The sequence below is a fragment of the Kogia breviceps genome, chromosome 2 (genome assembly GCF_026419965.1).
Source record: "Kogia breviceps isolate mKogBre1 chromosome 2, mKogBre1 haplotype 1, whole genome shotgun sequence".
Classification (NCBI taxonomy): Eukaryota; Metazoa; Chordata; class Mammalia; order Artiodactyla; family Physeteridae; genus Kogia; species Kogia breviceps.
In genome coordinates this window covers 87,801,068-87,825,628 of record NC_081311.1, presented here as the reverse complement: position 1 = coordinate 87,825,628, position 24,561 = coordinate 87,801,068, and the positions used below count along the sequence as shown (strand labels likewise).

The following is a 24,561-nucleotide window of genomic DNA, read 5'->3' as shown; positions in this document are numbered from 1 at the left end:
AGGGACTAAGAAAGGGAGTGAAGAAATGGGGAAGGCTGTGTGAAACATTGTTTACTTTTTCTATGAAGAAAACTAGCATTTTAGAAAAATTCATTCATCTTTAACTTGGCAGTTTTGTTTGTTCTATGTCATTTAAAATGTATAAACAATTTATTCCTCTCACTTGGAGGCCTCAAGTAGCAAAGGGGTGGAATTCCTCAGTGAGGACAGGGCTAAAGCAGCATCAAGAAGTATCTTGCAGAGTTCCAGGGCTGCAGCTACAAGAGGAGGCTCAGAATCCCAAACATAAGGGTTAGAGTGCCACAGGGGAGGATGGCATAGTAGGAAAACTCTGAGTTCACCTCCTCCCATGGAAACACCAAAATTATAACAATTTACAGAGCAACTATCAGTAAGAAAGAATTGAAGGCAGAAAAGATCTTCTACAACTAAAGATATGAAAAAGCAACCACAAGATGGATAGGAGGGGTGGAGATGCAGTATCCCCTGAGTGGGCAACCACAAATGGAGGATAAATACAATTGCGGTGGTTCCCCCCAAAGAACAAGAGGTCTGAGCCCCACATCAGGCCCCCCAGCTGCACCAGGAAGATGAGCCCCCAGAAGGCCAGTGGTGCTTACCTTCAAGAGAGTCAGAGAGCTGTGGAAAATATTCTCCACTCTTAAAGGGCATGCACAAAATCTCACATGCTCCAGGATCCAGGGCAGAAGCACTAATTTGAAAGGAGCCTGTGTCAGACAGAACTGCAGATCTTGGAGAGCCTCCTGGAGAGGAAGGAGGTAACTGGAGCTCACCCTGGGGACATAGATGTGGGTGGAAGGACTTTTGGGGAGCTCACTCTACCATGAGGACATTGGTGCTGGCAAGCATCACTTTGGAATCCTCCTTCCAGCTTATAAGCACCAGGACCCAGTCTCACCCACCAGCCTATTGAAACCAGTACTGGGACACCTCAGGCCAAGCAACCAGCTGGGTGGGGACACATCCCCACCCCCCAGCAGGCCCACTGCCTTAGGACCTTCCAGACACCCAAGGACACAACCCCACCCACCAGAGGGCACAGAATATGGACCCACCCATCAGTATACCAGCACTAGCCCCAAGACCACTGTGGACTGTTGGAACCCAACCCCACTCACCAGCAGGCCAACACCAGCTCCAGGACACCCGGGCCTTAGAGCCAGAGACATTGGTAAGCAGCTCCACCAAAAAAGTGAGAGCCAGCACTTACCCCAGAATGCCCAGGGCCCTGTCCCTGCCCATCAATAAGCCAACACCAGCTTTGGAACAGCTTGGGCCCCTCAGCTAGCCACACCAGGATTTGGACCCACCTACCAAAGAGCTGACACCAGCTCCAGAACCCCCTGGGCTCTAGCTTGGCCAACCAGCAGACTGACACCAACTCTGGGACCCCCCAGGGTCCTGAAGCCAGAGACCCCAGCACCCTGGTATACCCACCAGCAGTCTGGCACCAGCCCTAGGACACGCCCCCCTGCCCTAAGCCCCACCCACCAGCAGGATGACACCAGCTCCAGAAGCCCCACAGGCCCAGCCCTGCCCACCAGTAGTCTGACACTAGATCCAGGACCCTTGACCTTTTTTTTTTTTTTTAAGAGAAGTAAGCCTCTATTTTCTTGTTTCACAAATAAAGCTGGCTGAGTTGGTTGCTTTTTGGTGATTAGTCAAAGAGACCAACTCCCATATCTTCATCTGGCTCTTCTGACCCTCCATTTGCTTCAACTTTGGCTGTGGCTGTGGTAGCAGTAGGAGCAGCAGTGGTTGCAGCACTAGCCCTGCAACCATTTGGGCTCCACAGCCAGCCACCTTGTGACACAGCCTCACCGATCAGCTGCCAGAATCCTTTGCAAAAGGCAGGGCCTGGCAACCAGCCCAACCAGGGGCCAGCCACCCCACCAGATGACCCACAGTAGTCAGCCCATCACAACAGAAGGACCCACACAGCCCACATAGGGGGCACCCCTAGAGTAGTTAGCTCTGGTGGCCAGAGGGAAGTGCCCTGCTGAGACATATAGAACATTTCCTCCATAAGGCCACTTCTCCAAGATACAAAAAGGTAACCATTCTACCCAATACATAGAAATAAAAATAGAGAATTAGGTAAAATGAGGTGACAGAGGAACATGTTCCAAATGATGGAATAAAATGAAACACCAGAAAAGCAAAGTGGAGATAAACAATCTACCTGATAAGTGTGTCCATGGAAATGACCATAAAGATGCTCAACAAATTCAGAAGAATGGATAAACACAGTGAGAAGTTTACCAAAAACTTAGAAAATATAAAAAACCAAGCAGAGCTGAAGGATACAATAACTTAAATAAAAAATACACCAGAAGGAGTTTTGCAGCAGATTAGATGAGACAGAGGAACAGATCAGTGAACTGGAAAAGTAGTGAGAATCATGCAAGCTGAACAGAAAAAAGAAAAAATTTTTAATGTAACAGTTTAAGAGACTTCTGGGACAACATCAAGCATACTAACAAACATTCACATTATAGGGGTCCCAGAAGAAGAAGGAAAGAGAAAGGGGCAGAGAACTTATTTGAAGACATAACTGCTGAAAACATTTCTAACCTGGGAAAGGGAACAGACATCCAGGTCCAGGAAGCACAGAAAGTTCCAAATAGGATCAACCCAAAGAGATCTACACCAAGATACATTATAATTAAAAATACAAAAATTAAAGATAAGGAGAGAGTAATAAAAACAGCAAGGGAAAAAAACTAGTAATGTACGAAGAAACTCCCATAAGGCTATCAGTTGATTTTTCAGCAAAAACTCTGCAGTCCAGAAGGGAGTGACTTGATATATTCAAAGTGATGAAAGGGAAAAACCTACAACCAAGTATACTCTACCTGGCAAGGCTTTCATTCATATTTGATGGAAAGATCAAAAGATTTACAGACAAGCAAAATCTAAGAGTTTAGTACCAGCAAACCACTTTTAAGGGACTTCTCTAAGCAAAAAAGAAAAGGCCACAACTAGAAATATAAAAATTACCAAAGGAAAAATCTTATTGGCAAAGGCAAGTATACAGTTAAGGTAGTAGATCAACCACTTATAAAGATAGTAGGAGTTTACAAAAGCAGTAAAATCATCTATGTCTGCAGTAACTAATTATGAGGTACACAAAACAAAAGGATGTAAAATCTGATGTCAAAAACAGTAAATGTTGAGAGGGAGTAAAAATGCAGGGTTGTTAGAAAGCATTCAAACTTAAGAGATCAGTAACTTTAAATAAGCATGTATATAGATAGATAGATAGATAGATAGATATAGATAGATATACATTGATAAACCTTTAGCCAAACTCATCAAGAAAAAAAGAGAGAGGGCACAAATCAATAAAATCAGAAATGAAAAAGTAGAAGTTACAGAAATACAAAAGATCATAAGAGATTACTACAAACAGTGAAATGGGCAACCTGGAAGAAATGGACAGATTCCTATAAATGTACAACCTCTAAATACTGAATCAGGAAGAAATAAAAAATATAAACAGATAAATTATCAGTAATGAAACTGAATTAGCAATTTTAAAAAACTCCCAACAAACAATGGTCCATGACCAGATGGCTTCATGGGTCAATTCTATCAAACATTTAAAGAAGCATTAACATCTATCCTTCTCAAACTATTCTTAAAAACTGTGGAGGAAGGAACAATTCTGAACTCCTTCTACAAGGCCAGTATCACCCTAATACCAAAACTAGACAAAGATAGCTTCTTTTTTTTAAAAAAAGAAAATTACAAGCCAATATCACTGATAAACATAGATGCAAAAATCCTCAACAGAATGTTACAAACCGAATTCAACAATACATTTAAAGGATCATATATGATGATCAAATGAGTTTTATCCCAGGGGTGCAAGGATGGCCCATTATCCACAAATCAAAGTGATATACCACATTAACAAATTGTAGAAGAAAAATCATATTATCACCTTGATAGATGCAGAAAAAGCTTTTGACAAAATTCAACATCTATTCATGATAAAAAAAAAAACTCTGAAAAAAGTGAGTATAGAGGGAACATACATCAATATAATAAAGGTCACATATGACAAGCCCACCGTTAACATCATACTCAATGGTGAAAAGCTGAGAGCATTTCCTCTAAGATCAGGAAAAAGATAAGGATGGGCACTCTAGCCTCTTATTCAGCAAAATATTGGAAGTCATAGCTACAGCAGTTAGATAAGAAAAAGGAATAAAAGAAATCCAAATTGGAAAGGATGAAGGAAAACTGTCACCACAGATGACATGATACAATACATAGAAAATCCTAAATACACTACCAAAAAACTACTCAAACTCAGCAATGAATTTGTAAAGTTGCAGTATATAAAAATTAATATATAGAACTCTGTTCATTTCTTTATACTAACAACAAACTATCAGAAAGAGAAAGCAAGAAAACAATCCCATTTACAACTGCATCAAAAAGAATAAAATATCTAGGAATAACTCTAAACAAGAAGGTAAAACTATAAGATGTTGATGAAAGGTATTCAAGGTGACAAAAACAAATTGAAAGGTATATTGTGCTCAGGGACTGGAAGAATTAATATTGTTTAAATGACCATACTACCCAAAGCAATCTACAGATTCAGTGCAATCCCTATCAAAATACCAATAGTATTTCTCATAGAACTTGAACAAATAATTTTAAAATTTGTATGGAAACATAAAAGACCCCAAATAGCCAAAACAATCTTTAAAAAGAGCAAAACTGTAGGTATCACACTCCCTGATTTCAAACTATACTACAAATCTACAGCAGTCAAAATAGCATGGTACTGGCACACAAAAAAAGGATACATAGCTCAATGAAACAGAAGAGATAGCCCAGAATGAACCCACACTTACATGGGCAATTAATCTATGACAAAAGAGTCAAGAATATACAACAGGGAAAAGATAGGCTCTTCAATAAATAGTATTGGGAAAACTGGACAGCTATCTGCAAAAGAATAAAACTAGACTACTTTCTCACAACATATACAAAAACAAATTCAAAATGAATTAAAGGATAAACGTAAGACATGAAATCATAAAACTTCTAGAAGAAAACATAGGCAGTATGCTTTTTGACATCCATCTTACCAATATTTGGGGGGATATGTCTCCTCAGAGAAGGGAAACAAAAGCAAAAAAAAAAAAAAAAGTACACATCAAACTAAAAACCTTTTGCACAGTGAAGGAATCTATCAACAAAACAAAAAGTCCACCTACTTAATGGGAGAAGATATTTGCAAATGGTGTATCAAAATAAGGGGTTAATATCCAAAATATAGAAATAACTCATACAGCTCAACATCAAAAATAAAACAGAAAACAAAAAACAACCAATTAAAAACATGGGCAGAGTACCTGAATAGACAATTTTACAAATAAGACATATATCTGGTCAATAGACACATGAAAAGATGCTTAGCATCACTCATCATCAGGGAAATGCAAATCAAAACGACAATGAGATATCACCTCAGACCTGTCAGAATGGCTAGCATCAAAAAGTCTATAAATAACAAATCTTGGCAAGGATGTAGAGAAAAGGGAACCCTCATACACTGTTGGTGGGAATGTAAAATGATGCAGACACTATGGAAAACAGTATGGAGGCTTTAAAAACTAAAAATAGAACTACTATATGATAACGTAATTCCACTCCTAGGAATATATCTGGAAAAAATGAAAACACTAACTTGAAAAGATATATTCACTCCTATGTTCATTGCAGCATTAGTTACAATAGTCAAGGTATGGAAGCAACCTAAGTGCCAAAAAATAGGTGACTGAAAAAAGAAGATACAGTGTATATGTATAATACACACATATACATACAATGGAATATTACTCAGCCATAAAAAAGAATGAACTACTGCCAATTGCAGCAACATGGATGGACCTAGAGGGTATTATGCTAAGTGAAATAAGTCAGACAGAGAAAGACAAATACTGTACGATTTCACTTACATGTGGAGTCTAAAAATCAAAACAAATGAACAAATATAACTAAACAGAAAAAGAGTCACAGATAGAACAAACTGGTAGTTGCCAGAAGGAGGGGTGTGGAGAAAAGAGAGAAAGAGGTGAGAGAGATTAAGAGGTACAACTTCCACTTACAAAATAAATGAGTCACGGTATTAAATGTACAGCATGGGGAATACAGTCAATAACTAAGTAATATCTTTGTATGGTGACAGATCGTAACTAGACTTGTGGTGATCATTTTGAAATATATAGAAATATTGAATCACTATGCTGTGGATGAGGAACTAAAATGGTATAGTAGGTCAACTATACTTCAAAAAATAAACAAACTCAGAAAAGATCAGATTTGTGGTTACCAGAGTCAGGGGCTTGGGGAGGGGGAATTGGATGAAGCTAAGTCAAAAGGTATGAACTTCCAGTTACAAGATAAATAAGTGCTAGGGATGTAATATACAACACAACGACTATAGTTAACACTGCTGCATGTTGTATATGCAAGTTGTTGAGAACGAATCCTAAGAGCTCTCATCACAAGGAAAACAATTTTTTCTATTTCTTTAATGTTGTATCTATATGAGATGACAGATGTTCACTAAACTTATTGTGGTAATCATTTCATGATGTAGGTAAGTCAAATTATCATGCTGTACACCTTTAACCTGTACAGTGTTATGTGTCAATTATATCTCAATAAAACTGTAAGTAAAAAAAGAAGATAAAATCATGACTGCCATATAGATGTGACATGAACACATATCAAATATTTTATCTAACTCATTAATTACAGGAAACCAATAAGAAAAAGAAACCACACATATATGGGCAATTAGAAATGTTGAACTGAATTGAAAAATCAGTGTAAAACTGGACAATTCGTTCCATCAGACACACTTCAAATTTATTTCTTGGGATGAGAATCATTTACATTGTCATCAGTTTTCAGATCAGTTGTAAACAATGAGAAGACAGATAACCTAGGAGGGCTCCATACATAGTTTTCTATAGAAAACACCAGTCATCGTTTTGGTCCCTTTAGCCTTTCACAATTTTTCTCTCCTCCTCTCCTCTACCTTTGTGGCAGGCAGCCTCTGACATGCCCCCAGTGATCCACTCCAGGTGTTCACACCCTTGTGTGATCCCATCCCCTTCAGTATGGGCCCACACAGCAAAAGTGATGGGGAGTTACTTCTGTGATTAGTTACAAAGAACTGTCTCTCATGCTTGCCCTGATGGAGCAGGCCTCCGGGCAAGGGACTGGGAACCTCAGTCCATCTGCCCGGGGGGAACTGAGCCCAGCCAACAATCACACAGACGAGTATGGAAGCAGACCCTGCCCACTTGAACCGTGGTCAGCCCCAGCTGACCACTTGTTCTCAGCCTGTAAAAGACCCTGAGCAGAGGATCCAGCTAAGCTATGCCCAGATTCCTGACTCACAAAACTATGAGAAAATAAACATGTGTTGTTTTGAGGTGCTGAATTTTGGAGTTCGTTGCATGGCACTAGATAACTTAACACACTCTTCCTTCCTGCTTTCTGTGTACCTATACCCTGATTTTAATAGCTCTAAAAAAAATACTTACTAACCAGTTTGTACACAGGTGATGTAACTGATCTGATTTCTATTTTTATTATCTTTCGGATTTACATTAGCCGCATTTTAGAAGTATCATTCATTCAAAACAGGCCAGGAAAGTGATCTAATGCTGAAAAGATTCTTGCAGAATATCTGGAAATTTTTCCCACAAAAAATGTGAGAGAACTATGCTCAAGGAAACCCAGTATTTGTGAATTCCACATTCACAAGATAAAATTGTTTTAAACTCACCTCCACTCCGTGAGGAATGAGCCAACATCCTGGTCCACAGGAGCCCAGCAGCTCTGCCCAGATGCCCCACTGGGGTAGGGGTTCAGGGAGTCTGCCTTGCTGTCTCCCTGCTGTGGCCTATGGTTGCTGGTGTTGAGCCCCACCAGCCCCGGCCCTCCCAGGCCAGCACTCGTGGGAGCTGATGTCTGATGTGTCTCCATCTCCAGCACACCAGAGGTCAGCCTGCCGTCTTTGTTCTCTAGGTGCATGTTTCTGTTGCCACTCTTCTCACTAGAGTCAGCCAGAAAGAAACCACTGTTGATAAAAAGCAAACTGTGAATATCATTTTTATCTTGGGGAATTCATACTGCTGAATGGTACAGTAGAAACACTTCTTATAACCAGGCCCTTTGCATGTTTCAGTGTCTAATATCATATGGAAAAAAGTGTATGTTCATCTCCAAGAATGAATCTTTTAGCACATTTCACACTAGGCAGTGACCTAACTATTCAACAACAGAGCATCAGTTAGGTAAATTGTGATACATGCATAGTAGGAAATACTATGTAAACATAAACATCCTCTAGAGATACTGACATTGGGAAATGCTTAAAATATGGTAAACACCATCGATACACTGGGATATATCTCTTGAAATAAATATGTATGTAGAATATACATAGAACAGTAAATCAAAAAGACACAACCTCTAAAGTAGGGCTACCTTTGTGTGGTGGAGGTACAGATGATTCAGGCTTTCTTCTTTGTCTTTGTCTAGGCTACAGCTTTAATGATTTTTGCATCTAGAAAATTAATACTCTTGCAATGAGAAAATAATAATACTTACTAGAAAAATGAGAAAAATCACTATACTTGTAAGGTTATGGTGTCCTGCTTTGGGGATTATGTTTTAACCCATTACCATTTTATTTGTTTACAGTTGGGTGAAGTGAGTACAATTCATGGGTCCACCACTCTTTGTCACCCAATTCACAGAGGCTCACAATGCCCCATGATCACAAATTCTGAAGGATCCAGGATGTGTGGGAGTCCAAGCAGGTACCAGGTCAGTTTGTTATGTCTACAACTGAGTAAGTGGGGGCAAGGGGTGCTCACAGCCCAAAAGCCCACACTTTCTGATGGAACAAGAATTTGCTTTAAATACAGAAAGGCAACAGCTTTTGAAGAAACCCGAATGACCAAGGAAGTCCTACTATTTTCCTACTGCTGTGATTTCCCTACTTTAACCCACCACTTACATTGAAAAGATGACTTACTCATCAGTAAGCAGATGGCAGAGAGTGTTGATAGAATGTACTTGTATCAAAAGACAAAACAAAAATATTAAAGTTAGTTTCATGCGATGTTTCCATTACCTGGTAAGAATAAAGTCCATATGCACATTTGAGCTACACATTGAAAATACAACTTGTGTGACTTCTGTGATTCCACCTACAAGTTAAATGCTCTCATATTTGTATTTTAAACTGATGTTGCACAATATACAGATGAACAATAAAATGTATGCTAATAATTTAAATTTTTAATTTTTCTTTATTTAGAATAGCAATTTAAAACACCATGACAAGTCAAGAGACTGTGGAAGAAAAGAAAATCTTTTATATTGTAGGACTGTTAATGGCACGTTTTCCTGCTTCTTGAACAAGGTACCCCACATTTTCATCACACACTGGGTCCCACTCTCTCCCTTTAACAGAGTTATCCTCTTAGCTCTCCACTGCCATCTTCTCCCCTCCCTAATGTACTCCAGCTGCCATTGGAATACACCACCCAACCTTTACTACACTGACTATTGTCTTCCTGGCCAGGCCCCACCTTCATTCTTCGAAGATTTGGGCCCCAGCTTATGGTCTCTCTCTCTCTCCCCATCCCTCCCACCCACTGCTACACTTGCTATTATTTCTTGGCCTCACCTTCTACACCCTGGGCTCTCAGTTTCGTGAGTGCCTCTCCAGCACTTGCCTGCTCCATGTCAGCCAACACGTCCTCACTCCCCTTTCCCAGTTGAGATTCTGTGGTGCAGCAAACACCCTCCTTTTACTTGCCTCCTCTTACATTCTGTCAAGTTCACCAGATATATGAGTTTTCTATTACTGCATAATAAATTACCACAAAACAAGTAGCTTAAAATAATACACATTTATAATCTCAGAGTTTTGGTGGCTCAGGGGTCACTGGGGCAGGCTTAGGTGGGCCTTCTGCTTAGGCTCTCAAGTGTCATTGGGCTGGGAATCAGCTTCCAAGATCACTCAGTGCTGACAGAATTCACTGCCCAGTGGCTGCAGGACTGAGGACCCAGCTGCTTGCTGGTTGTCAGCTGGAGGCCACCCTCACTTCCTACAGGCTTCCTGCAGCTCTGTGCCATGTGAACCCCAACAGGTCTGTTCACTTCATCAAGGAATAGCAAGAGTCTCCAGAGCGAGTCAACTAAGAAGGAAGAATTTCATGTAATGTAGCCGTCAAAGAGTAACATCCCATCCATCACCCTTGCCATATTCTATTGGTGGGAAGCCAGTTAAAGTCCCACCCTCACTCCAGGGCAGGGGATCATCACACAAGAGTGTGAACACCAGACAGTGGGGATCATGGGGGCCACCGTGGAGTCTATCTGCCACGTGGCAAGACCCCAAACCTGACTTGCCCACTCTGAGCCTCCACTTAAGTGGCTGAATGTGGCCACAGAGAACCCTGGGTGCTGCTGCTGGTCTCACGTGGCCACCACACACAGGGTTCTCAGTGGGCCCCAGCACTGCCCAGCAATCCTACTGCATCTCCCAAGTCAATTTTCACTCCTGCTCTCCTCCACCTCCCTCCTTAAATCCCTATATACCTTCCCTCCTTTCTAGTCTCAGCTACTGACTTTGCCTCTTCCTTCCTTCACTGATGGAATCAGCCAGGGTCCAAGACGGAAATGGAAGCTGCTCTGAGTACATAACCACAGAAGCTGGTTACATGGGAGGTAAACATGCTGAGAAGCTAACCAGAGTCCAAAGTACCCAGCCTTCCAAGGAAACGCTTGCCTGCAGCCCTACTGGGTACAATGGAGCCCACCCACTCTCACCTGTTCAGACTGCTTCATTACATTTTTTCCTCCTTCTCTCCTAAATCATTCAGGCTAGCATGCAAACATATTATCTACACTAAAAAAGTACATCTCAGGACTTGTGCTCCCAGGAACAGAGTAGAATTACTTTTCCCTCTTCTTCCTGCTAAGTACAATGAAAAACCTGACATCTTATAGAAAACAACCATAAGAAGACTCTGAAAGGTGGATAGAAGGTGGCAAACAAGTTAGGGACCCAAGAAATTACACAGCAGTGAGGTTGTGTCCATGGATTTTTCTCATGTCTCATATATCCCAGACAGGGTGCTGAAGATGTCAGCAACCTGGAAACACCAACAGATATAGACCAAAAAAGCCCCAAGAAAAGCCTGCCCTCTCTAGCCAAAGGAATATGAATGCTGAAGTCTAGTAGGATAGAAAAATTTTAGACAGTACTCTACTGCAGCCAAACACAGTAGACCCACATTTACCCAGACAGCAAAGGCCAAGTGGTGAGCCTAAACTCCCAGTCTCACCAGGCTGTAATAAGGGGCCCGGTTCCCCATTCCCACTGGGGTGGTCAGGAAGGAAAATAGGGACCTGGGACATTCATCTCTGCTGGGTGCTAGGGAGTCCAACCTCCTCCTTATGCGTACACCCCACCATGTAGGTGGAGACTAAGAGTGAGGAACCTGAACTTCAGCCCCACCTTGCAGTAAGAGAAACATCTCCTTGGTGAGGTGTAGAGCAGGCCAAGTAGACAGAACTTTCACCACTGCAGTAGTGAGGCCACGTCACAACTGTGTCCCTGGAGGCCACATGAGGAGCAGTAATGAGGTGACCTTATCCCTCCCATCCAGGAAGGTATCAGCAGAGGCCCAGTAGGGAGCCCGATCTCCCACACCACCACCCAGAAATAACAAGGAATCCTTCCCTACCATGACATCAACTGAGGCCAAGTGGGGAACTTGGATTTCTAATCCCACCTGGCAGCAATGAGGCAGTACTAGGCCTTTCTGCTGGAGTGGTGTCAGAGGGAACCAGCTAAACAGAAAGTTTAAATAGGAATTAGAGCCTCATAATACTTGAAATGTGCAAGTTTCAATCAAAATCCCCTGTTACAGTGATAACCAAGGAAATATCAACTTGAAAGAAAATAGATGACAACACTAAGACGACAGGGATGTTGGAATTATCTGACAAAGAGTTTTAAGGCAGCCAAAATGAAAATGGTTCAACAGGCAATAACAGAGATACTTGGAACAAATGAAAAACTAGAAAGTCTCAGCAAAGAAATAGAAAACCTCAACAAAGAAGAGCCAAATGGAACTGAAAAACACAATAGCAAAACTAAAAATTCAAAAAAAGAAACATTAAGAGAAGAAATTTTGGAGCATCAGGAAGGTGAAAAGAATAATGGAAATGGAAAAGTAAGAGCAAATACAATACATTTTCTCTCTCTTTTGGAATTTTCTACATTATGTTTGATTTTTGAAGCAAATATTGTAACACTCTCTGATATGATTATTAATGTATGTGGAGGAAATATTTAAGACAATTTGTCACAAATTGGTAAGATAAAGAATGTAGAGGGACATGGGACCTTCAAGATGACAGAGGAGTAAGATGTGGAGGTCACCTTCCTCCACACAAATACATCTACATGTGGAACAACTCCTACAGAACACCTACTGAATGCTGGCAGAAGACCTCAGACTTCCCAAAAGGCAAGAAAATTTGCATGTACCTGGATAGGACAAAAGAAAAAAGAAAAAACACAAAAGAATAGGGATGGAACCTGCACCTCTGGGAGGGAGCTGTGAAGGAGGAAACGTTTCCACACACCAGGAAGCCCCTTCACTGGTGGAGACGGGAGTGGGAGTGGGGAAGCTTCAGAGCCACAGAGGAGAGCACGGCAACAGGGGTGCAAAGGGCAAAGTGGAGAGATTTCCACACAAAGGATCAGTGTTAACCAGCACTCACCAGCCTGAGAGGCTTGTCTGCTCACCCGCCAGGGCGGGTGGGGCTGGGAGCTGAGGCTCTGGCTTCAGAAGTCAGACCCCAGGGAGAGAACTGGGGTTGGCTGTGGGAACAGAGCCTGAATGGGGCTAGTGCACCACAGCTAGCCAGGAGGGATTCTGGGAAAAAGTCTGGACCTGCCTAAGAGGCAAGAGACCATTATTTTGGGGTGAGTGAGGAGAGGGATTAAGAGCATTGCCTAAACGAGCTCCAGTGATGGGCACAAGCCACAGCTATCAGCACGGACACCAGAGACGGGCATGAAATGCTAAGGCTGCTCCTGCAGCCACCAGGAAGCCTGTGTACAAGCCCAGGTCACTATCCACACCTCCCCTCCAAGGAGCCTGTGCAGCCCGCCACTGCCAGGGTTCCATGATCAAGGGACAAGTTCCCCAGGAGAACATACAGTGCTTCTCAGCCTGTTGCAATGTCACGGCAGCTTCTGCCACCACAGGCTTGCCCTGCATTCCAATTATAAAAACCGTACCCTTCCCCACCCCCAGCATGAGTGACCAGAGCCCCTTAATCAGCCGCTACTTTAACCCCATCCTTTCTGGGTGGAAACAGAAGCCTGAGGGCAACCTACACGCAGAGGTGGGGCCAAAACCAAAGCTGAACCCCAGGAGCTGTGCGAACAAAGAAGTGAAAGGGAAATCTCTCCCAGCAGCCTCAGGAGCAGCAGATTAAATCCCCACAATCAACTTGATGTACCCTGCATCTGTGGAATACCTGAATAGACAATGAATCAACCCAAAATTGATGCAGTGGACATTGGGAGCAACTGTAGACTTGGGGTTTGCTGTCTGCAACTGACTTGTTACTGATTTTTATGTTTATCTTAGTATAGTTTTTAGCACTTGTTATCTTTGGTGGATTTGTTTATTGGTTTGGTTGCTCTCTTCTTTTTTTTATTACTTTTATTAAAATTACTATTTTATTTTTTCATTTTAATTTATTTTTTCTTTCTTTGTTTTCCCTTTTCTTCTGAGCTGCATGGCTTACAGGATCTTGGTTCTCCAGCCTGGTGTCAGGCCTGAGCCTCTGAGGTGGGAGAGCCAAGTTCAGGACATTGGACCACCAGAGACCTCCTGGCCCCACATAATATGACTCGGCAAGAGCTCTCCCAGAGATCTCCATCTCAATGCTAAGACCCAACTCCACTCATCAGCCAGCAAGCCCCAGTGTTGGACGCCCCATAGCAAACAACTAGCAAGACGGGAACGTAACCACACCCATTAGCAGAGAGGCCGCCTAAAATCATACTAAGTTCAGAGACACCCTAAAAATCACCACCCAACGTGGTACTGGCCACCAGAACGACAAGATCCAGCGTCATCCACCAAAACGCAGGCACCAGTCACCTCCACCAGGAAGCCTACACAACCCACTGAACCAACCTTACCCACTGGGGGCAGACACTAAAAACAACAAGAACTACAAACCTGCAGCCTGCAAAAAGGAAACCCCCAAACACAGTAAGTTAAGCAAAATGGGAAGACACAGAAATACTCAGCAGATGAAGGAGCAAGGTAAAAACCCAGCAGACCAAAGAAATGAAGAGGAAATAGGCAGTGCACCTGAAAAAGAATTCAGAGTAATGATAGTAAACATGATCCAAAATCATGGAAATAGAATGGAGGAAATACAAGAAATGTTTAACAAGGACCTAAAAGAACTAAAGAGCAAACAAATGATGAACAACACAATAAATGAAATTTAAAATTCTCTAGAAGGAATCAATAGCAGAATAACTGATGCAGAAGAACGGATAAGTGACCTGGAAGATAAAATAGTGGAAATAACTACCACAGAGTGAATAAGGAAAAAATAATCAAAAGAATTGAGGACAGTCTCAGAGAACTCTGGGACAACATTAAACACACAAATATTCGAATTATAGGGGTCCCACAAGAAGAAGAGAAAAAGAAAGGGTCTGAGAAAATATTTGAAGATATTATAGTCGAAAACTTCCTCAACATGGGAAAGGAAATACTCAGTCAAGTTCAGGAAGTGCAGAGAGTCCCATACAGGATAAATCCAAGAAGAAACTTGCCAAGATACATATTAATCAAACTATCAAAAATTAAATACAAAGAAAAAATATTAAAAGCAGCAAGGGAGGGCCTTCCCTGGTGGCGCAGTGGTTGGGAGTCCGCCTGCCGATGCAGAGGACGCGGGTTCGTGCCCCGGTCCGGGAAGATCCCACATGCTGCGGAGCGGCTGGGCCCGTGAGCCATGGCCGCTGGGCCTGCGCGTCCGGAGCCTGTGCTCTGCAACGGGAGAGGCCACGACAGTGAGAGGCCCGCATACCGAAGGAAAAAAAAAAAAAAAAAAAGCAGCAAGGGAAAAGCAACAAATAACATACAATGGATGGAATCCCAATAAGGTTAACAGCTGACTTTCCAGCAGAAACTCTGCAAGCCAGAAAGGACTGGCAGGACCTATTCAAAATGATGAAAGGGAGAAACCTACAATCAAGATTACTCTACCCAACAAGGATCTCATTCAGATTCAATGGAGAAATGAAAACCTTTACAGACAAGCAAAAGCTAAGAGAATTCAGCATCACCAAACCAGCTTTACAACAAATGCTAAAGGAACGTCTCTAGGCAGAAACACAAGAGAAGGAAAAGACGAACAGAGGCAAACCCAAAACCATTAAGAAAATGATAGTAGGAAAATACTTATCGATAATTACCTTAAATGTAAATGGATTAAATGCTCCAACCAAAAGACACAAATGAGCTGAATGGATAGAAAAACAAAAACTGCATATATGCTGTCTACAAGAGACCCACCTCAGACCTACGGATACATACAGACAGAAAGTGAGGGGATGGACAAAGATATTCCATGCAAATGGAAATCAAAAGAAAGCTGGAGCAGCAATTCTCATATCAGACAAAATAGACTTTAAAATAAGACTATTATAAGAGACAAAGAAGGACACAACATAATGATCAAGGGATGAATCCAAGAAGAAAATATAACAATTGTAAATATTTATGCACCCAACATAGGAGTACCTCAATACATAAGGCAAATGTTAAAAGCCATAAAAGAGGAAATTGAGTAACACAATAATAATAAGGGACTTTAACACCCCACATTCACCAATGGAGAGATGATCCAAAATCAAAATAAGTAAGCAAACCAAGAGATCACTGAAGAAATCAAAGAGGAAATTTAAAAATACCTAGAAAGAAATGACAATGAAAACACGACGACCCAAAACCTATGGGATGCAGCAAAAGCAGTTCTAAGAGGGAAGTTTATAGCAATAAAATCCTACCTCTAGAAACAGGAAACATCTCAAATAAACAACCTAACTTTACATCTAAAGCAATTAGGGAAAGAAGAACAAAAAATCACAAAGTTAGCAGAAGGAAATAAATCATAAAGATCAGATCAGAAATAAATGAAAAATAAATGAAGGAAACAATAGCAAAGATCAGTAAAACTAAAAGCCAGTTCTTTGAGAAGATAAATAAAATAGGTAAACCATTAGCCAGACTCATCAAGAAAAAAAAAAGGAGAAGATTCAAATCAACAGAATTGGAAGTGAAAAAGAAGTAACAACTGACACTGCAGAAATACAAAGAATCATGAGAGATTATTACAAGCAACTATATGCCAAAAAAATGGACAACCTTGAAGAAATAAACAAATTTTAGAAAGGCACAACTTTCCGAGACTGAACCAGGAAGAAATAGAAAATATAAACAGACCAATCGGAAGCACTGAAATTGAAACTGTGATTAAAATCTTCCAACAGGGCTTCCCTGGTGGCACAGTGGTTGAGAGTCTGCCTGCCGATGCAGGGGACACGGGTTCATGCCCCGGTCCGGGAAGATCCCACATGCTGTGGAGCGGCTGGGCCCGTGAGCCATGGCCACTGAGCCTGCGCATCTGGAGCCTGTGCTCCACAAAGGGAGAGGCCACAACAGTGAGAGGTCCACCTACCACAAAAAAAAAAAAAAAAAAAAAGATGGGTGGGCTAAAAGTAAAAAGATGGATAAAAGATATATCATTCAAGCATTAATCCAAAAAAAGCATGAGTGGCTGTATTGGTACAAGATACAGTAAACTTCATATCAAAGAAAATCACTAGGGACAGACAGAGATATTGTATAATAATAAATGGGTCAGTTTACCAAGAAAACATAGAAATATGAAATGTATATGCATCAAACAACAGAGCTTCAAAATATGTGATGGAAAACTGACAGAATTGAAAGGAGAAACAGACATGTACTGTTATAGCATTGAATATTTCATTTCTCTATGAGCAATCAATAGAACAACAAGACAGAAAATTGGCAAGGATACAGAAGAACTGAACGACGCCATCAACAAATGGGATCTAATTGATATTTATTGAATAATCCACCCAACAACAGCAAAACATTTTTTAAATGCCCACAGAACATATATCAAGGCCATATACACCTTGAGCCATTAAAAAGAACTCAACAAATTCAAAAGAATTGAAATATACAGTGTGTTTTACAGACACAACAGAAGAAAATGAGAGATTAATAATAGAAAGGCCAAAAATCTGCACACTTGGAAATTTAAAAACACACTTCTAAATAATCCAGGAGTCAAAGACAAAGTCTCAAGGTAAATCAAAATTATATTGAACTGAATTAAAATGAAAATACAACATCAAAATTTGTGGAATACAGCTAAAGCAGTGATGAGAGGGAAACTTATAGCACTAATTGCTCAAATTAGAAAGGAGAAAGATTCTCATCAATAATCTAAGCTCCCCTCTCAATATCCTAGAAAAAAAAGAGCAAGACAAACCCAAAGCAAACAAAAATAAGAAAATAATAGGTATAAAAACAATAAAATAGAAAACAGAAAAACAACAGAGAAAATCAATGAAACAAAAACAAGTTCTTCAAAAACGTCAATAGAATTGACAAACCTCTAGCACAGCTGACAAAGAAAAAAGAGAATATAAATTACCAACACAAGGAGTGAAATGGGGAATAACACCACAGACCACCAGACATCAAAAGGATAATAATCGAACACTATGAACAACTCTACACACATAAATTTGACTAAATGAAAAGGACCAATTCTTCAAAAAAAGCACAAATTAGTATAACTCACCCAGTACAAAATAATTTGAATATCCTATAACTATTAAGTAAATTGAGTTTGAATTTTTAAGTTTCCCCCCCCAAAAAATTCCAGGCCAAGATGATTTCACTGAAAATTCTACCCCACAATGAAAGAAGAATTAACAGCAATTCTACCCAATCTCTTGAAGATAACAGAAGATGAGGTACACTTCCCAATTAATTTTATGAGGCCAGTATTACCTGATACCAAAATCAGATAGAGACAGTACAAAAAAAAAGAAAATTATAGGCCAGTATCTTACATGACTGTGTTGCAAAAAATCATGACAAAATATTAGCAGGAAATTCCACGATATGTAAAAAGAATTATATACCATGACCAAGTAGGGTTTTTTCCAGGGACTCAAGGCTGGTTCAATATTCACAGGTTGAGCAATGTTAAATATGAACCAGTAATTCCACTTCTAGGTATATATTCAAGAGAAATGAAAACATATGTTCACACAAAAATTTGTACATTAATAGTCATAGAAGCATTTTTAATACTCAAAAAGTATTATGCATACTCTTTGTAAAAGTATTATGAATACTTTTTTGTATTGTTTTAGAAACAACCCAAATCACTGATTAAGGATAAATAAAATGTGGAATGGAATATTATTTAACAATAAAAAAGGAAGAGTATACCAATGCATGCTACAGCATGGATGAACTTCGAAAATATTATGTTAAGTGAAAGAAGGTAGTCACAAAAGTGCACATATTGCCCAATTCCATTTACATATGAAATCTTCCAAACAGGCAAATCTATACAGACAGGGAGTAGATTAGTGTTTGCCTAGGATGGACAGAGGAGGGCACTGTTGGAGGAAAGTGAGGAGTGACTGCTAATGTGTATAGGGTTCATTTTGGGTTGGTGAAAATGTTCTAAAATTGACTGTGGTGATGGTCACACAATTCAGTGACTATACTAAAAACCACTGAACTGTACCATTTAAATTGATGAATTGTATAGTATGTTAAGTTATACCTCAATAAAGCTAATAAAAACATCAATCAATATTATCTACCATATTAACAGGCTAAAGAAGAAAAATCACATGATCATATTAATTGATGCAGAAAAAAGAATTTGAAAAAATTCCACACCCTTCATGATAAAAACTCCAAGAAAAGCAGTAATAGAGGGTAACTTCCTCAACCTGATAAAGATTATCTACCAAAAACCTATAGCTAACATCATACTTAATGGTGAGAAACTTGACGATTTCCTGCTAAGATAAGGAACAAGGCAAGGATGTCCAATCCCACCACTCCCACTCAACATAGTACTGGAATTCTAGCTAGGCTAATAGGACAAGACAAGGAAGTAAAGGCATACAGAGTAGAAAGGAAGAGATAAAGTTGTCTCAATTTGCAGATGGTATGATTTTCTACACAAAAAATATCCCAAGGAACCTACAAAAATCTCATAGAACTAATAAGTGAGTTCAGCAAGGTTATAGAATACAAGACAAACATTTCAAAATCTAATATTTCTACATACTATTAATGAACAGGTCGACCTCAAAATTAAAAACATAATACCATCTACAACTGCTAAAAAATATAAATAGGTATACATCTAATAAAACATTTACTGACTCATATGCTGGAAACTACACAATGCTGATGAAAGAAAAAAAAGAAGATCTAAATAAATGGAGAGATAAATCAAGCTTAAGGATTGGATGATTCAATATAGTGAAGATGTCAATGTTCCCCAAGTTGGGATTTAATGCAATGTCTATCAGAATTCCAGAAAGATTTTTTATAGATATAAATAAGATTATTCTAAAATTTATATGGAAAAGCAAATAATTGAGAATAACTGAAACAATTTAGAAAAAGTAGATTTAAATGGGAGGAACCAATCTATTCAATCGCCAGATTTACTCTATAGCTAAGAGTGTGTGGTGTGGGCAGAGATATACACACAAGGATCAATGCAACAGAACAGAGGCCCACACAAATATGCTCAATGGATTTTGACAAAGATGCAAAAGCAATTCAATGCAAGAAATACAGCCCGTTCAACAAATGGTGCTGGAGCAATTGGACATCCATGGGCAAAAAAGAGAGAGAGAAGAACTTTTAGCTCTGTCTTACATCTTATATGAAAGTTTATCCAAAATGGACCACAGACTTAAATGTAAATTGTAAAACTATAAAAGCTTAAGAAATAAACATAGGAAAAAATCTTCAGGATCTGGGGATTGGCAAAGAGCCTTCAACTTGACACCAAAAGCACAATCCATAAAACAAAAAAAATTTTTGATAAATTCAAATTCATAAGAATTAAAAAATTTTGCTCTGTGAAAACTTAAGAGGATGAAAAGACAAATTTCAGGCTGGGAGAAAATATTTGCCAATCACATATTCAGAAAGGGACTAATATCCCTAATATATAAAGAACCCTCAACACTCAACAGTAAAGAAACAACCCAATTAGAAAATGGACAAAGATATGAGTCACTTCACTGAAGAGTATATATATATATAGATGGCAAACAAGCACATGAGAAGATGTTTAACATCATTAGCCATTAGGGGAATACAAATTAAAATTATGATGACATATCACTGCATACCTAAAATTTAAAAATAGAGACACCACCAAATGCTGGTGAGCAGGCAGAGACTGGACCCCTCACACACTGCTGGTGGGAATGCAACATGTCATAGACGGTCTGGAAAGCAGTTTGACAGTTTCTTGTAAAAGAACTATCCTATGCCCCAGCAATTGCACTCCTGGACAGTTATACTAGATGAATGAAACTTACTCTCAAACGAAAACCTGTATACAAATATTCATAGCAGCTCTATCCATAATAGGCCCAAACTGGAAACAACCCAGCTGTCTGTCAACACCTCTCAATATCTGAGTGGTCAGGAGGCAGGATAAGATGGTGGAGTAGTAGGATTCCCATATATAGGAAAGTGCTAAATTCCTTAACTTGAGATGTCTGGTTCTTTTTAATTAACAGTAATCTTTTGATGTTCCGACTACCTGGGTTTTGTGGCAAAAATTCCTATATATCCTGGCTCCCCCCCTTACTTCTTAGAAGCAGTCCCTCAGAGCTATTCTTCTGGGACATGAGTCCTCAGAAAGTCCACTGAACAAAGCACAAGTTTTAGGTTGGGCATTTTTTTTTCCCAGTGGACAAGAGTGGCCCTCCTCTGAGCTTGGAGGCTCGGAGAGTTGCCCTCCCACTCAGTGCTCCGGGAAGTGGGCTTTGCCAGCCCAGCTACAGGCTCTCTTCTCTCCTCTCTCTCTCCCCCTCTCTCTCTCTCTCTTCCTCTCCCCATTGTGGGAGACGTTAGATCTGAGGCAGGAGACGGATGAGCCCCTGAGCCAGACACCTGGGGTTTGTCAAGTGGAGCAACACTGAAGCTCTGGTCTCACCCAGACACTCCAAGGACAAAGCTGGTGGCAGAAGCTGAGCTCTGCTGAAGTAAGGGGATAAGATGACCACTCCTGAGGTTAAGGAAGACTTCCCTGTCTGCACATGCGCAGAAAGGCTCCTTGGGGGTCACAAGGGGAGGGGCCGCCACCGCACAGTGTGTGTGGACATGCACCCACAGGCCTCTGCGGTGAGATCCGGCTTAGCAAAAAGTTGCGCACGCATGTGGGGAGTGTCCTGGGACCAGTCAGGTGTGACAGAAGAACAGAGATAATTGGCCAAAGGTAAACAAAGACCCGGAAGGACTGTCCTATAGAAGGGATTTCAATCGCCTCTGTACTGAGCCCCTCATTCGGGAAGCCCGCCCTCCTCTCCCGGTGTGCATTTCTGCCTGGTTTCCGACTTACACTCTGCGCTCCTCCTCATTGGAGAGGACGCCCACACTCCTCCTCTCTGGGTATGTATTTCTGCCCTGCTCCGTCTCAGATAAACAAATTGCTTCTCTGTGTGCTCTCCCATACGTCGTGCTGTGTCTTTAATAATAAACTTTGTACCTGTTTTTACGGTTTTTGTCTCCTTGAAACATTCTTGCTTTCAAACGGGGGAAAGAGCTAGGGCCCCTTTGCTCCTAGCTTCTAGCCCCTGGTGGTCCGGTCTAGCGGCCAGGATTCCTGGTTTTCATCCAGGCTGCCCAGGTTCAATTCCCGGGCAGGGAACGAAGATCTCTCTTCAGGACCCATCTCTGCTGTCCCTCCGAGATCAGATCCCTGAAAGGAGACGTGCGCTGGCCGGAGTCCTGCTCCCACCCCAGCAGAGCGCTTTTCCTGTGGGCTGGGGGTCTCGGGGGCCCTGCACATGGGCGACTGGCGCACATGCGTGGCTCCCTGAGGACCTGGCAAGTGCCTCCGCGCACCCCGCAGCAAAATCCGGGATCAAACCTCTGTAAAATCCAACCAGCAAGTGAGGTTCTTACCCGCGGACAGGTGACTCCCCAGTTCCCCTATGCAGCCCAGACCACTGTGTCCAGCTGCCTTTTTGTCTACCCCGATGTCTCCAAGGTGCCCAAACACCCCCACTGAAGTCCTGAGGCCTGGCCCTTCCCCCGGGGCCCTGCGACCATTCAGGTGCACATATCACAAACCAGGAGCGCCTCTGACGACTCCCTCTGACCCTGCAGACCCCTCACCTGGGCAGTGCCCCCCGACCTGACTGTGCAGCCACCTCTCAGCTGGCAGGACTCAGCAGTGGCTTTCTAGAGCCCCCTAGCTGCTCCCCACCACTTAACCACAGCGATCTTTCCAAAACACACGTGATGCCCTGGACTCAGGCTTAAAACCTTTCTCAGGCGTCTAGGCTGCTGAGTCTCCAGCGGCAGCTAGGATCTCCCCCTCCCCCATGATTCCTGATGATCTCAGACCTCAGCTAAGCCCAAGGGTGTCATGCCTTCTCAAAGAACAAGAATAGTATCAGCATTCGCTTTTCATCAGGGTAGTAAAACTTTAGGAACGTATGTTCCTAAATCACCCCCACATTACACCTGATTTGAATAACTGCACTCAAGTGTTTGTAAGCTAAATTTGCAATAAGAAACAGCTTTTGTGCAATCCTTTACAGTTTACCTACAGCTTTCACCTCTGTTGTTTCTAATGAGATTTAATCCTTATTAGCAATTAAAATAAGTGCGAGTAGGTATCCCCAGATGCATTCAAGCTCCCAAGCCCTCCAAGCCCTGGCAAGCCTTGCACCAGGGGCCTGGACAGCAGACCTCATGCTCACCTCTGACAAACAAACCCCAGGGATGGCATTTCCTAGATGATGTAGGTTACAGTGGACTGCTTTGTATTTAGGCTATAGAAACAGCCTACCCTGCTCATAGCTTCCTGTGGGATCTTCCTCAGAATCACTGCACGTTGTAGAAAGGTCACATCCCTGAAAGCAGTGCTCAGCCAGGCCAGTGTGGTGGGAGCCCCAGACAGCTGCCCTGACACCCTGGCCCAGGCCTGGGTGTGCAAACCGCAACACATCCACACCCAGGGATGCCCATGTCCTTGGAAGGAACTGGCGATGTCAAATCCATTTATTCCACTGTGTGTGGCCAGAGTGCAGAGAAGCAGCTCTGAGGGATTGAGTGTTTTCACCCTGGCACATTCCATTCCACAGGAACGCCTGACTAGGGCTCACGAGGGTTAAGCCACAGCGCTGGGAGCAGATGCCACCCAGCAGCCCAGGCAGAACATTTGCTGCCCCAGCACTTCCAAATTCTCCTCCCCCTTGTCCCCATGGCCCACCCGGGCTTGGGCGCCCTTTGTTCTGGGAACTTGCCTCCCAGTGAGCCACTAAACTCAGGAAACGCTTGGCGTGGTGGCGAGCCTGTGTTCTCACACCGGCTACTCAGTCTTAGACTTCGCGCATTTTCCCTTAGAGGAACTCTCCTCTTAGGCTCCTTAAAGCAACAACTCAGCACAGGGTTATTAAAAGCCCGCCTGCTCCCTAGAACAGGTTACCTCCTCACCTCCTCTCTCCCAACCAACCTGAAGACTTGATCTTCCTCCAAGAGTGAGTTCACGGTCCAAGGTGAGAGCTCTGAATGGTGACGGAGGCACTCCCCGGAGTCAGGCGCTCCCGGCCCGCCCCTCAGCCCTCCTGCCCTCCTGGCCACGCCCACAGACATCACGGCAGGCAGCGCCCCCACCCTCCAGTCCCCGCTCCCGCTCCTGCTCCCCCACCCCAGCCGCTGCAGGAGACAGTCAGGAAATGGAGACAGGAGGCTCCTGGCCAGAGGCTGGAGCCCTCTCTGAACCGGGGTGCAGCCTGCACTCGCTGTGCGCTCTACTTGTAGAAGGTAGCCAAGTATTGATACTTGTAACGGGTTTTCCCCTGTGAACAGGAATTAGGAAAATGCAAAATGAGTGGATATTCTGCCTACTTTTTTCTGTTCTGCGTTTTCAGAGTTCTCTGCTAGAGCTGATAAAAGCTGACCACTGTTCCTCTTATTTTTTCATGCACTTTCCCGCCTCCAGCCTAGGGCTGCGGCCAAGCTTACGCTTGTGGAAAGCACTGTCTCATACAACACACAGACACACACATAAACAACACACAGACACACCCATATA

The 24,561-nt window shown here is 42.0% G+C and overlaps 1 protein-coding gene across 6 annotated transcripts in view; it reads right to left on the bottom strand.

Moving 5' to 3' along the window:
• The window catches only part of OCA2 (OCA2 melanosomal transmembrane protein), a 163,362-nt gene extending 139,257 nt beyond the window's left edge, over positions 1-24,105 (bottom strand). The window contains exons 1-3 of one of the 6 annotated variants that reach the window (XM_067027484.1): positions 23,980-24,061; positions 9,104-9,143; positions 7,847-8,116 (exon numbers count right to left, since the gene is read on the bottom strand). In XM_067027484.1, the coding sequence (XP_066883585.1) occupies positions 7,847-8,094 (248 nt within the window). In that variant the 5' untranslated portion in view covers positions 8,095-8,116; positions 9,104-9,143; positions 23,980-24,061. Of the gene's footprint in view, positions 1-7,846; positions 8,141-9,103; positions 9,144-23,960 lie in introns of all 6 variants that reach the window. The other 5 variants (XM_059052638.2, XM_067027488.1, XM_067027487.1 and 2 more) reach the window with 5 other exon arrangements.
• Between the last annotated feature and the right edge of the window lie 456 nt (positions 24,106-24,561).